The sequence below is a fragment of the Calonectris borealis genome, chromosome 19, assembly GCF_964195595.1.
Source record: "Calonectris borealis chromosome 19, bCalBor7.hap1.2, whole genome shotgun sequence".
NCBI lineage: Eukaryota > Metazoa > Chordata > Aves > Procellariiformes > Procellariidae > Calonectris > Calonectris borealis.
The window spans coordinates 8,189,230-8,203,193 of record NC_134330.1 but is presented as its reverse complement, the minus strand read 5'-3'; the positions used below and the strand labels follow the sequence as shown (position 1 = coordinate 8,203,193).

At 58.7% G+C, this 13,964-nt stretch overlaps 1 protein-coding gene across 1 annotated transcript in view; it reads left to right on the top strand.

The window, feature by feature from the left end:
* The window catches only part of CUX1 (cut like homeobox 1), a 281,906-nt gene extending 275,282 nt beyond the window's left edge, over positions 1-6,624 (top strand). The window contains exons 21-23 of the mRNA XM_075168938.1: positions 2,333-2,413; positions 4,288-4,352; positions 4,822-6,624. Coding sequence (XP_075025039.1) covers positions 2,333-2,413; positions 4,288-4,352; positions 4,822-4,882 — 207 coding nt within the window. The 3' untranslated portion in view covers positions 4,883-6,624. The remainder of the gene's footprint in view (positions 1-2,332; positions 2,414-4,287; positions 4,353-4,821) is intronic.
* The last annotated feature ends 7,340 nt before the right edge of the window (positions 6,625-13,964 follow it).

Sequence of the window (13,964 nt, the reverse complement as noted above, 5' to 3'; positions counted from 1 at the left end):
CCGGGGAAAATATTGGGGAGCTGCCGGTGTCTGCAGCAGCAGAGGGTCCTCGCCTGAGCCGTGCAGGAGGGCGGCTGCTGCCAGCGTGGGTTTTGGCTGCCGCCTCTTAGGGATGAATGCTACTTTCTGAGCTGAAAATGCGGTTATCGAGATCTGACTTATATTTGTGACATTAGCAGCAGGCTCAGGATCAGGTTTTGGCTGAGTTAAGCCCCAGCTATCCAACGAAGCAGAGGTTAATGTGGGAGTGCTGGTCTGCAACAGCCACAGAATACAGAAATATCTTGTAATAAAGGCAAAGTTGTCATTTGCATAAAAACCAAGCAAATGCCAACATGAATATGGATTGGGTGGCGTGCCAGCACCACGGAGAATGAATGAAAGGCATTTACAAAAAAACTGACTTAGGGGAGTTATTCCTTGGGAATATTTAAGAACATAATCTTGTTTGTTACAGCAGCTTCTGGCGTGGCCGTGAATAGCAAAGAAGATTTCAGCCCAGAATTGGTTTGGTGGGAGATCTATGGGTTTTAATGCCAGCTTTGGAAAGCCCGCGTGGTGGTTTGGGGAATGTGCTTATGTCCATAATGAATCCCTAGCTTTTACAGCAGGAATAAAAAGTTGCTATGTGGGAAGGTAAGATCTGTCCTTCGGAAGCTGCTTTTCTAGGCTGCAGTTACTCCTGACTTTGGCTCTTTTGAAGGGATGGACACGAAGGTTTTCCTATCGGGACCCCAGTGTCCTGGGCCAGGACATCGTCAGGGTCTGGCTCCTGTTCAGTGGCCTCTCCAAAATGAGGGGCTGGAGCACGATGCAGCCCGGCCCCGCAGGGTTTCTGGGACGCAGTGAGCTCGGACGTCTCTGTGGGTTGGCACAGGACTGGCAAAGGTGGAGGGTAAATCTTTAAAGGTAGACCGGAGAAATGGGTAAACCTGCAGACCCGGTTACTAGTGAGGTTTGGAAGATGCTCAAGGAATTTCCATGTTTGCAGTTGCTCTGCAAAATCCCCCAGGGCAATGTCCATCTGGCAGTCCCTACTTTGGGGTGCTTTGCTTTAGCCCGAGCAGTGCTGCCTGCCCTCCCAAGGGCTATTGATGCTCCTCCACCTCGTGGCCTCTCCCGCAGTGGTACCCAGCCATGCTGGGGACCGGCAGCAGGAGGAGGCAGCACGTGCCTGAGAGCTCATGCTCATGGATGAGCAAGGAGGGGTGAAGACCTTCCTTTAAATAATTATCTGTGACAATTAGGAAGGGCAGCAGGACAAGCTGTGGGACCCCAGGGACCTGCCCGGACCACCAGGTCCAGCCGTGAGCCTCCCCCGTGCAGCAGGAGGGCTGTTACTGGGGAGAGCAGCCGGGGGTCCGGCAAGCAGCTCCCCTAAAATCAATAGCCCAGCAGCGACTGGCATCCTCGCTTACGTTTTCCAAGGTGCTCAGCCATCACTGCAGCCTGGCAGAGGGTGTACGCGGCTCTCAGCAAGCACATAGCCTCGCCGCTGCCAGAGCTGGGGACTCCACACCGTATCAAGCCTTTAACCCCCCTTTACCGGCTCCCTGCTGCCGGTGGGTCCAGAGCCACGGCACGGGACCGCGGTTGCTTTAGGCTGAGTTGGCTGGAGGTCCCAGGAGGGATGCCAGGAGCTGGAGGAGCGTGCAAACCCCAGGGTGCAGAGTGGTCGCCCCTAAAACACGCCGAGGCACTCGGGAGGCTGCACCGTCGCTGCGGGGCTGGCTGTGAAATCGTCCTCTAAGTCATTCCTGGGGTCCCGCTTCGGAGCTGGGGTGCAGGCAGGGCTGTGCAGCAGGGGGGGCCTTCGGGAACACCGGCGCGGCGTTTGCTCAGCCGCTGCGCCAAGGAGGCGGCGAGGGGACGCTGCAAATCACAAGTTCTTTGAGCTCATGAATTAAAAATGTGCGAGACTTAATTACTGCCGGGGTTTCTCTCCGGAGCGGCGCTGAGCCGCAGGCAGGCACTGAGTCAGGGCTGGCGCGGGGGGAGCGGGTAGAGCTGGTGGAGAAAGCTGGGGTAAAGGTGGCTCAAAACAAACCCCCGAGAGAGTTTTCAGCGGGGGAAACCCCGCGGTTCGAGTGAATTCACCTCGATTTGGGCAATTTTAGGCGGAGAGCATAGGTACTTGTGGCAGTCACCTTGAAGGAGAGCGGCTGCTTGGAGATGGGTGGCAAAGCATCCTGCCTCACCTGCATGTTTACGTAGGGTCTAGCAGAAACAGGGCCCCAATCTTGACCAGGGTCTCTCTGAGCCCGTGCGTGGGGAGGGCTGGTTTCCACTGACCCGCATTAAAATGGGATTTTCCGTTCTGCTCTTGCTGCAGGGGCGGCTCATCCTGTCCAACAAGACAGCTCGTACCATTGCCTTCTTCTACACCCTGTTCCTGCACTGCCTCGTCTTCCTGGTAAGTGCGGGGGCCACGGGGGGGTGGGCACCCCGTTAAAATGGCAGCAAGCGTCCCATCCAGGGGGGAATTTTTGCATTTTTAAGATATTATGCCAAGCAAGTGTGGTGCAGCTTGGTATATCAGCGGCTCTGGAGGCACGGGGCGGCTGGGAGCGTGGGCAGCCCAGCTCAGCGGAGACACGGAGGTGGCAAGAAATATCCCCCGCGGCTTCACGGGGCGGGAAGGGCCACCCTCGGGTGGGCACGGGCTTGGCCGAGGGCAGGAGCCGGGAGCCGTCTGTGTCTTCATGTCGTGCCTGGAAACAGCCGTGGGGCCCCGGTGCCACCGTGCCAGGAGCTCACACAGGGTTTAGCACGTCGGCGTGCGGGTCTGGTTCGCCATCCCTGCACGCAGGCGAGCAAGCCCTCCGCTCGTCAGGCAGCAAAATTTTGGTTAATTTTTGTGAAGCTAACAGCCTAAGAAATTTTAGGAATAAACTATGGCCCCGTGACCCCAGGACGCCTGTTTCTAGACCACGTGCAATTCCACCTTCCTATTTCTGGGTACGTCCCTTAGCCTCGTGCGCGGTGGAGCTCGGTTACGTTCCCTGCCCCCCCAGGTGATGAGCTCTGGCTCTGCATGACGCTGTGCGAGCTCTGGTCCTCCCCGCGTTTCCCGTGGCTCTGTTTTCCTCTAGTTTTCAGATTTCTCTGATTGTACATCAGGGTTGGAAGTAGAGAAGTAGAGGTTTGGTTAGGAATAGAGGCTTGAGCCAGCCCGAATCCCCTGGGAGTCGGTCGTGGTGCAAACTCCTCCTATATTCTTGCACGGTTTCTGGGAGTTTATTTATCATTTCAGGGGGGAAAAAAAACCAAAATAATAAATAATTAAACAAGGGAACAAGATGAAAGACAAATCAGAACAATATTTCTGTCCTGATCATCTCAAAGTAAAACTGACTTTGTGTTGTTTTGGTGAGGAAAGGAGCAAAGAAAATAAAAAGTTAAACATCATTAAACTTTAAAGCTCTAACCTAAAAAAAAAAAAAAAAGTAAAATTCATAAATATTACATGGCTGGAATGATCTTACTCCATCTAGACACAAAAGGGCCTGAAATCCAGCACCCAGCGCTGCCTGGGCTGGGCACGCACCGTGTGCCCGACGGGGACCGGACAAACCCGGGGCTGCTCCATCCCGGCGGTGGGAGCGACGTCCTTGCCGCTAATCCGGGGAGACAGCGCAGCCTTCACCCCTTCCCGCCCGCTGCCTTCTGCCTGTTTTGATTTCAATTAACCCTAATTTGGAGGCCCGCTGAAGGGTGTTTGTAGAATTAGAGTATTTCTCTGGTGCCAAGATAACGGCGGCTTACAAATCCCCGAGGCTTTAATGCATCAGCCGGGACGGGAGGGCTTCTCCCTCTTTCCAAAACCCACCGCTGCCTGCCCGCCCCCTCGGACCACAGCTTTGAAATGGAAACTCGGTGGCACGAAGGGGAAAAAGGAGCCAAACCGAGCAGTGACCTTCCTTAAGCCTGTTCCCAAAACACATCTCCATCCACGCGCAGCCTCGAGCCTTACCCCAAACCACCGCAGCTGCGGCAGCGCTGCCCCGGCGAAAATAACCCACTGGAAAAGGTCGTCCTGACCCTCAGCCCCCCTAAACCCACCCGCTGGGTTTCTCCCCGCTGGAAACGCAAGGCTGCAAAATCAATTTTACCCCGAGCATCGTTTTAGGTCTCTGCTTGCTGCAGAAAAGCCACGAGCGCCTGCAAAACGCAGCACCAGAGATTGTGCTGGTGGCTCTGGGATGGCAGAGACGGGGTGGCCCAGCGGCGAGGGCGGGCAGAGCTGGGCAGGGGAAAGCAGAGCTGATTGCAATTCTTCTTTCGCAGGTGCTCTACAAAACGGCCTGGAGCGAGAGCGTGGGAAGGGACTGTGCCGCGTACTGCGCTAAGAAGTGGGTGCGAGGGTGGGCTGGGTCAGCCCGGCCCCGGGGCTCGGCAGCGTTGTCCGCCCGGCTTCGGTGGAGGGAGCACGGTGGTTTGCAACAGATTTTTTGGGCACCGCTTGATGCACCTCTGTCCTGCAAACGAGGGCGGTTAATTGGCTTTGAAATCCTTAATCCAATAAGGAGAGGGGGAGAAAAGGTGCACGGGGCAGGGTGACTGCCTGTCTTCAGTCGGGTGTTTTCCAAATCCCTTCCCGCGAGTGGTTCTTGCCCGGCGAGGAAGCCTGCTAACGCCAAACGTGGGCGAGGAGATCGGGATCGGTTGCCCCGAGCAGCTCCCAGGCCCTGCTGCCAGTGGCTGGAGGAAAGCGCGGTGCTAATTATCACAGCGAGCGCTCAGAAACGAAGCGGCTCCTGCTCGGCCGCCGAAGCGCTCCGGACCTTGCTGTGTGTTAACGGGGCTGTGCCCTTTCCCCAGGTACGCCGACCACGTCCACAAGTTTCACGAGAACGGGGACGCGGGCGACATGTGGCAGTGATGGACGGACGCGACGCCGCTGGTGCCGGCTCCCCTTTCATCCCCCGGCAGGATCTGGCCCTTCACGCCCTGCCAGCCGCTTCGCTATAGCTTTGCTTTCTGCTTCGTAGGATGGAGGCAATGATTGCCCCCGCTCCCACCTTTGGAAATCAGAAGCCTCAGCTAATGGAGGGTCGTTCTGCAGGGCACGGCGTTTCCAGCCCTCCCTCCCCGGAGGAGGCCCGTGTCCTCCTGCTGTCCCAGAGAGCTCAGTCTTTACCAAAATACATGGGAAGTGCAAGATGAGAGGACCTCCTCTCAGATGCAATGTCTCTTTCCATCCTGTTTAAAATCCAGTGCAACACTGGGTCCACTAAATTTAGCCAGAAATGGGGGGGAAAACCAACCACCTGAACTCGCATTTTCAAGCGTCATGATATTGGAGAATTCCTGTTGTGCTCTGGTTTATTGAATTACCAGAAGGCAAACAGTCCCGCCGGGCTCTGGCGGAGCAAGCGAGACAGCGGCAGATAAAAATCAGCCGTCCCCCAAGCCGGGGTTGCCCAGCGCGTTGCCTTCTCGCTGCCTCTCCAGTCAAACGAAGCTGTTGCTCAGCCCTGTGCCCCATCTGAAGGGCTTCTCGGGACCTTCTGCAGCACCTCTTACCGTGCTGCTGAGCACCACAGATGCTCTTCTTCAACCAGAGCCGTCGGCTTGAAAACAGCCCGGCTGGTTAGGATTTAATGGGCATGAAGGGAGGTGTTGCTGGTCAGGACTGATCTCACTGGGATGCTCCGGACCCTCTCCTTGCTGAGATGTTTCTGCCGAGCGTTGGTTGCCCTTCTGGGTGCAACGACTTCACCTAATTCAAGGCAGTACCTGCCTCGGATGGGGCTTTGCTTACCTTATAGTTGATCTGCTCAACGTCTGACCCTTATAGGAAACTACAAGTCAAATCAAGCAATTGCTGGTGGCGGGTTTGCTGGGTGATGAACACTGGGCTGCTAATTTGGGTTGATTTGGGGAGAAAGAGGTGATAGGAGAGGCTCTGATTAAACAGAGCAGGTCCCGGCACCCCCTGTTCCTGCCTCGGTTCACTGTGACCGCATGGTGCGGGAAGATATTAGCTTGTTAGCTAAGGGTGGTCCTCAATTAAAATTCCCCTCCAAAGATAGAATAGTGTTGCTTGCAATTAATATCTCATTGCAGATTCAGATCTATTCACATTCACGCTGCTGGGAAGCCGAGGCCTCTAACGGAGCGTGCAGGCAGCGATAGGCTTCACATCTGCCACGGGCAGCCCAGGTTTATTTATAGGAGCTGCGGCTCGTGGCAAAATGTAAAATACTCATAAATCGAAGGGAGGGATAAACCCCCAGGGACCAACCTGCACCTGTCCCGCTCGGGGGAAACCGAGCCCGTCGGGAAGGGAGGCACCCGCGGGGCGAGATGCCAGCGAGGGGCGAGGGGGGTGACGCTGCCGTATGCCGGGGACCTCTGCGTAAACTCCTCGACTTCAGCTGCGGAGGAGATGAGCTTTTGCTGTCTGAAATCAGTAGCTCGGAAACGTGATCCGGGGAAGGGTGGGATGTTTGTTGAGGCTTTGTTGGGAAGGTTAAATTGGCTTTTTTTAGCAGCTGTATGTGGTGTCTTGGAATTGCAAAACTTCTGCAGCTATTCACACTTGTACTCTTCATAAATGACTTGAAATAGATGTTGAGTTCTGCAGGACAAGTGATAAAATAAACTTAGACATGCATTGACTGGGTTGCTTTTGTGCTTTGCTTCCGTTCTTTTTTTTTTTTCCCTGGACTTTTGATATTAAACAACTGAGAAATGTCCTGCTGGAGTCCAAGGGCAGAGCGTGCAGCTAATTTTAGAAACCCATTACAGCAGCTAAAGGCAGTGATGTCTCGCAGCCCCGGGAAGGGCAGGACCTCTGTCCCTGCCTGCTGCTTTGGGGCTGCCCTCTGAACCTGGCCAAAAATGGGGCTCACGGGGTGCCAGGCTGGCTGCAGGGGTGTGCATCTATAGGGGTGTGCATCTATAGGGGTGTTGGGCTATAGGGGGGTGCAAGCTGCCGGGCGAACACCGGCGTCCCACGGGCCAGGCAAAAGGCTCCCAGCGAAGGAGGGACCACGGGGGCGAAGGGGCTCCAAACCCAGAGATATTCCGTATATCCCCAGGCGGCTGTTGGTAAAGGCACTGGGGTTGAATGGTGTAAATTTGCCTGGCTAATTTGGGGGGAGCTAGTCATGATCCCCCCCCTTCCTCATCCTCCTTTTTCCACGCTTTTCCAGCCCAGGGGACCCCGGCAGCCCCAGCCAGGCGGTCGGGCTGCTTTGCAGGCTCTGACCTTGGGTTTTAGCCACGGCTTCCTTCTGCCGAGCCCAGCGAGGGGGGCTGGGGAGAGCCGAGAGCCGTGCCCCCCGCCGCGAGGGGCCGAAGGGCAGAGGGCTGTGCCGGCGGGTTTGCAGCCCCCCGGGACTCCCAGGTTTTACTGGCCCTGGAGCTGCTGGATTTCATCCCTCAGGCAGAGCCGTTAGCTCCTTCCACGCAAAAGAAAAACGGCAAATTCACCAATTTGTCCCCAAATCCCTCCTGGGGAGGGTGGGGGTTGGATGCAGGGTGTCGTTTTCTCTTCTAACCACGCTGTTTTGCAGCTTCCAGCAATTCCTACTGCACGGCACAAGGACCCCCAACTCCTGCCTTCCCCCGGCACCGGCTGCCGCAGAGGGGCTGCGCACACCCGGGGCATCGCAGCGAGCAGCGGCAGCGCTCGGGGTAACGCGCCGCTGGCGCATCTCAGCCCCGGCGACCTTACGGCAGCTAAGGGACGTCTGGGTGTCCCGGACAGCAAACAACTGCCGCTGCCGAGAGTCCGGCTTTGGCTGCCAAAAACCTCTGACCGGAGGCAGGGAAAGCCCGAACTGGGGAGGGCTCTCGGGTCATCGCCTGCCTGCGGCTGGCCGGCACCTCGGCCAAGTTTTCGGAGCTGCTTTCTAGAGACGCGCTGGAGGCGAAGGGCTCGGGCAGAGCCGGGGGGTTGCAGGGCTCCGGGGGAAGCCTCGTCCCTCCAGTGCACTGGAACAGCCGATGAGATGCTCGTGCGTAGCCCGAAACAAAAATCTGCAATTTTGGTGTCTGGGAAGATGTCCTGCACGTGGGGGGGTGTCCTCGGGTGGCCGGGCACCAGGAGATGTCTCCTCCAGCCCCCCCGACACCGCCTGGCAGCCCCGGCCGAGCTTGGCAAGGCTGGGGAAGGGCAGGACACAGCCCAGCTCTGCCCAAACCCCCTTCCCCGCCGACAAAGGAGCCATCGGGTCAATTAAAGGAAGCAGAAGCCCCAATTCAGGCACGAGCTATAAAACACCCCGTGTGGGGGCTGCCACGGGCAGGGTAAATGCTGTCATGCCCGGCGGGGAGCGGGAGCAGGGCTGCCCTCGCCGTCCCGGCGTGCGCAAGATTTGGGGTACACCCGACTCGTCACACCCTGCCCAGCCCATCACCAGTTTCGTGGGTGTCACCGGCTGCACTGGGTGACCTTTTGGGGACACGCTCACCCAGAGCCCGGTTCAGTTCTCCTTACAGTCAAGCGAGGAGAGAAACGGCGACGGGGCGGGCACCCTCTGCACCGTGGAGCAGCCGCGGCTCCGAAATGCCGCTCCCCAAATGCAGAAGTCCCCGGAGGCGGCCGCGGCCCGCGGCAGCACGTGCGCAGGCTGGGGCTGACTCAGCCGCGACAAGGGACGTGGCGTCCGACCGCGGCACCGGCGCAACCGCAGCACCGGCCGCGGCGAGCGGTGAATGCACCGGCATCTCTGCACGGGCCTCGATGCTGCTCCGTCTGCGGCGCGAGGGCGGGTATTGCATTGCATGTCCCCACTGCTGCTGGCTGAGCAGCTTCCCTGCAACTCCCTGGGCGCCCCAGAAACGGCCCTGTGCACCCCTATAGACCCACAGCCCTATAGGGGTGTGTGTCTATAGGAGTGTTGGGCTATAAGAGTGTGCATCTATAGCCCAACACCCCTATAGATGCACACCCCTGCACCCAGCCTGGCACCCTGTGAGCCCCATTTTTGGCCAGGTTCAGAGGGTAGCCCCAAAGAACCCCGCAGCGGGGCCGGTGCTGCCCAGGCAGCCCCACAGCCCTGCCCTTGCTGGGTCCCTGCCTTTTTTAAGGATGGAAGTGGTTTTTTTGCTAATTTGATTCGCAATCCCCTTTTATCCCCGAGTGACTCGAAAGAAAAGGATTTCAGCGACCCCTTGCTCTCCCTCGCTGTTTTAAATTTCATTATGGGCAGCAGTTTTAATTAGTATCGACAGGTATTCAGGAAAATAATTATGGGAAAATCTGTGCTTTTTATATCCATTTAACCTGCGAATCTTCTGTCCCGGCTGAATTTCAGGGGGTGGTGGCAGTTTGTATGGTAATAAAAGGCTCCTGGGGGAGCCTGGCTGGCTAATGGGGTGACAGGCTGCTCACGTCTGGGTCACAAGTTCAGTTTTTGCCGTGGGCAGAGGAGACAGGAGAGAAATCACTGCCGGGACGCGGCCGATCTGTCTTGATTTTCAGCTGCAGCGCTCTGCAGGGCAGAGCAGCGAGGGGCCCGATCCAGCTCCAGCCCCGCACCGTCCCCGCCGTGCAGGGGATGCCGAGTGCCCCGGCAGCCCGGTCGGTGCGTGTCCACGGTCAGGAGGAGCCGGGCGATGCGGCGGCGTTTGCAGGGCAAGCTGCAGCAGCAAGTATTGCAGGGCGAGCTGCAGCAGCAAGTATTGCAGGGCGAGCTGCAGCAGCAAGTATTGCAGGGCAAGCTGCAGCAGCAATTATTGCAGTGCTATAAAAAAATAATACGATTTTTCTAAAGGTCTCCAGCCGGGCGCCTCGTCCCTCCGGTCCAGTTCCTGCTGGAAACAGGTCTCCAGAGCCACTAATGCGCAGGCAGCACACGTGTTTGTCCCCGCTCTGCAAATGGAAAAGGGAGATCGATAGGGTTTGAGCGGAGCCGAGCGCAGCGGAGCCAGCGCCTGGCGTGCAGGATGCTAGCGAGACTCCCCCGCCGGCAGGAAAGGAGCTTCACAAACACAAACACACGCAGAGCCAGCGCCGGGAGAAACGCGCCCGGTACTGCGGGTTATTTGAAGTTCAGGGTGTACCCAGTAAATGCGGCAGATAAACAGATCGCGGGGCCCATCGCGCCGGGTCAGCGCACGGACACAGCCCATATGGAAAAAAAGGGGATAAGATATAAGGGGGGTGGATATCTGGAGGCAGGAGCCCGGCCATAGGGATCGATCGGTATTTATTTTTGGAAGAGCGGCTCTGATTATCCGCTGTAAGCAGGCAGGGAAATGGTGGGGGATCTCCACCGCTTGATGCCTTTAAATCAAGGCTGAACGTCTGTCTCGAAGACACGCTCTGGTTCAGCCGGGAGTTACAGCCACGCGGCAGGAATTATTGGCCAAGGGCGCATGGCCGGCGGGGCGAACATCACGGCTTTACGATCTATGAACCATCATCCCTCCCATTTCTTTCCTAATAGATGGAGCAGCCGGGGCTGCTGGTTTTAGATGGGTTGTTTTAAAAACGAGAGCAGGGTTTGAATGCTGGGAACTCCCTTGGCCGGGGTGCATTTGCCGTGGTGCTCTTGCCACGTGGCCGTCCCCGGCTGGGACGCCCGGTCCCGTGCGAGAGGTGACAGCAGCCGGCGGAGGGACGTGGGGGCACGTGGGAATGGCAGCGGGGTTATCTCACTGCAGAAATCGCAGGGTGGCACCGTGCCCTGCTGCAGCAGAGCTGGGCATCTCTGCCGCGAGCCCTAACAACACGGGAGCCCCGATAACCCTGGTAAGAGGGGAGCCCTGTTATTAAGCTGGGTTTTGGGCGAAAGCGAAGGCAGGCTCCTCCGCACGGCCGTGCTGGAAGGTGCCGGCTGGTAATAACTGTTTTATTGCTTCCTGTTGTGTCAGACATCCGATGGCAAGCCGGGGCCGAAAGCTGGTGCAGCATATGGAGCATCCCCCCCCTTGTCCTCCCCCTCCGCCTTATTTACAGAGTCTCCCTGGAGATGGGCCTCGCAGGCTTTTCCAGCTCAGAAAGGAAGCGGAAAAATATTTACCTCGCTCCCCCCACCCGCAAAAGTCTGTTCTCATTAAGGCAGGAACATGTAAACGAGGCGCATAAGGTGGAAACACTGTGCCGCTGTGGTGAGCACTGGGAGAGCACTGGGGCTGGGGATGCCGAAGGGGCCGTGGGCAGGGACCCTCCCCGGGGAGGGACACTGGGGGTGGCAGGAGGATGCCAGGGTGTCCCACTGCCCCCCATCACGCCTGCACCCCACGGGGGGGCTTGCAAAGCCCTTCCCTGCGCGGCTGCACCCCCGGGGATGCCCCGGGCCGGGGCAGTGCCCACCTCCAGGCTTTGCTTTGGCAGAGCAACAGTTTCCAAAGCCGGCATGGGCACGGGAAGGCTGCACCTCCAAAAAGCCCTGGTTATTCTTTTATTCCTTAATTATGGTTTTTTTTAACGTTGACCAGCGCAGGACAGCCGTTGCCAACCCTGCAATGTGCTGATGTGAGGGTCTCCCCCAGCGCTGACATTGCAATGGAAAAGAAAAGAAATAAAAGGAAGGAACTCGGCTGTGTTTCCCTGAATGATGCCCCAGCCATCGACCACCGAGCCACGCCAGGACCGGCTCCCGGCCAGCGCAGCCAGCGGCTCCTTGCTCCACGTCTCCTGCCAGCCCGGCCCAGCCATTAGCGCCGGGTGGGAAAGCTCAGCCGTTAGCTGCTTCCCGTTGGAAAAACCCCGGCTCTGGCCCCGTGGTGTCTCAGGGCGGCCCTCAGGTTTCTTTTCCCCATCCCCAGTGGCTGTTTCCCCTGGAAGACAAAGAGCTCGGGCAGCCGGCGAGCCACGCTCAGCCCCGGCAGCTCCGCTGGGAACGGCCCTTGCCGAGGGTTAGCTGAGCCGCCGGGCGAGTTGGAGCTTGTGCCGGCTTTTGGCAAACCCGGTGACCCGAAGGGATGAGAGATCGTGCTGGAATTAAGACAAGGGGAGGGAGGGGTGCGGGGACGCGTGCTGCCGATGCGGTCTCACCGGCGGCGAAAGGCACGTCGCCCTTAGGCTTCGCAGTAAGATGTGCCTGGCCATGGGGGAGGTTCCAGCCAGGGCAGGTGCCGGTGCCAGGCAGAGCCAGGGGTGCCCGAGGGTGCACCCGCGCTTGCCGGGGTGGCTCGGGCACGGCACGATCATGGCCCAACTGTGGACACGGTGTGGGTGTCAGATGGGAGGCAGGTCACACTCAAGCTGGCAGAAATACCACCCTTTTCCTTTCTTCCAACCCATTTTGCCCCTTCCTTTCATCTGTCCATGGCTGCAAAGGGATGGGCAGTGCCACCGGCCACAGGCGTCTGCGCTGAGCTATCCCTGTGCCTTGTCCCCATTGATGGAGCTTTGCCCACACTGCATTAGTGCTTTGTCACCATTGCGTGGTGCTTTGTCCCCACGGCATGGTGCTTTGTCCCCATCGCACGGTGCTTTGTTCCCGTTGCATTAGTTCTTTGTCACCATTGCATGGTGCTTTTCCCCTATTGCATTAGTGCTTCTCCCCTATTGCATTAATCCTTCATCACCATTGCACGGTGCTTTTTCCCCATTGCATTAGTGCTTTGTCCCCTGCACTGGTGCTTTGCCCCCATTGCACAGCCGCTGTGAGCTCAGCACTGTAACACAAAATGGGTGAAAAAAACCCCAGTGCCACCCGCTGCAGCAAAGCCCGGCTTTCCCACCCGCAGAGGAGCGGTGCCGGGGCCGGAGGCAGCACCGCAGCCCTGGCACGACCTCCTCTGACGTCTCCTCTTGCCCAGAATAACTGTCCCCACCGGCAGCGGGGGGGGAACCAGCACGTGGCCTGCCGGGTACGTGGCCAAAAATAGCCGGGGAGGGAGTGGGGGCGGAGGGGAACCCACACACCCCGCTGGGGCTTGGCCACGCTCCCCAGCTCCCCTGGGGCTGGGCTGGCAGCACCGGGGTCCTGAGGGGGCTGAGCACCCCGCTGCATCCCCAGGCATCCTGCAAAATGCACGGTGGGTCATCAAGGGAGGCGATGCAAGGCGTGATTTTAGGAGATGTGGAGCCATCCCAGGGACAATGGGAGCGGGGGGAAAGATGCACCCCAGTAGCAAACTGCCTGCAGCACGAGGCTCCCGGGTACCCCCTCAGCACACTGGCCCCCACCCCAAATCCTTGCCCTGAACACCCAGGATCTGGGGCCTTTCGGGTGCCCGTCGCTATGGAAACCCCTTCTCACCCTGCCGGTCCCCGCTGAGCCTGTCTGTCCGTGCTGCCGGAGGGGCGATGCTGCAGGGTGATGCTCGGGGCCGTGGTCCTGCAGGTGCCAGCCGCAGCGGGATCAGTGGGGTCCCCCCGCGAGGGTCTCTTGGGGAAAGAAAGGGCTCTGTGGGGAATAGTGGGGTTTTTTAAGTCTCTTGGTGGTTTTAGAGACTCGGAGAAGATGTTCAGCACGGGGGAGGGCTCTGGGCTGGACCCACAGGAATGGTCCCACTGATGTCCCCAAAAGGCTTCGCCTTTCCCCAGGTGCAGGGAGCCAGCGCTGCACCCTCAGCAGCCGGGAAAGGGCTCCTTGCATTAAAATAACTTGCTTTGCTCTGCAAACGCTGTCCCCTCTGCAGCCCGTCACGCACCCCCCCAGCCGGGCGGCAGTCGGTGCGGGAGCAGGTCAGGCATCGCCGTTCCCCTGCAGAGGAAAAGCAGCAGCTGGGGCCGTGTCACCCTCCCCCCCCGGGGTCCCCATTGATGGAGGGGACCCTAACACCATCCCCACGGGCAGACGCTGCTGGGACTGCACAGCAATCGGGGCATCTCCCAGGTGCGTGGGGGGCAGGATGGGACCCGTCCTGCCCCAGCGTGGTGTCACCCTCCTCTGGGGTGACACAGCCTGCCCCGGGGTGGGGAGGGGGCTGCCCTTGCTGACCACTTTCCAGCGCCTTGGCCCAGAACGGGGATTTTCCAGGGCTTTTTCCCAGTTCCCCTCCGCACACCGCTCCTTGCAGGCCTCGCAGGGTTTAGGAATTTCCCGGCCGCT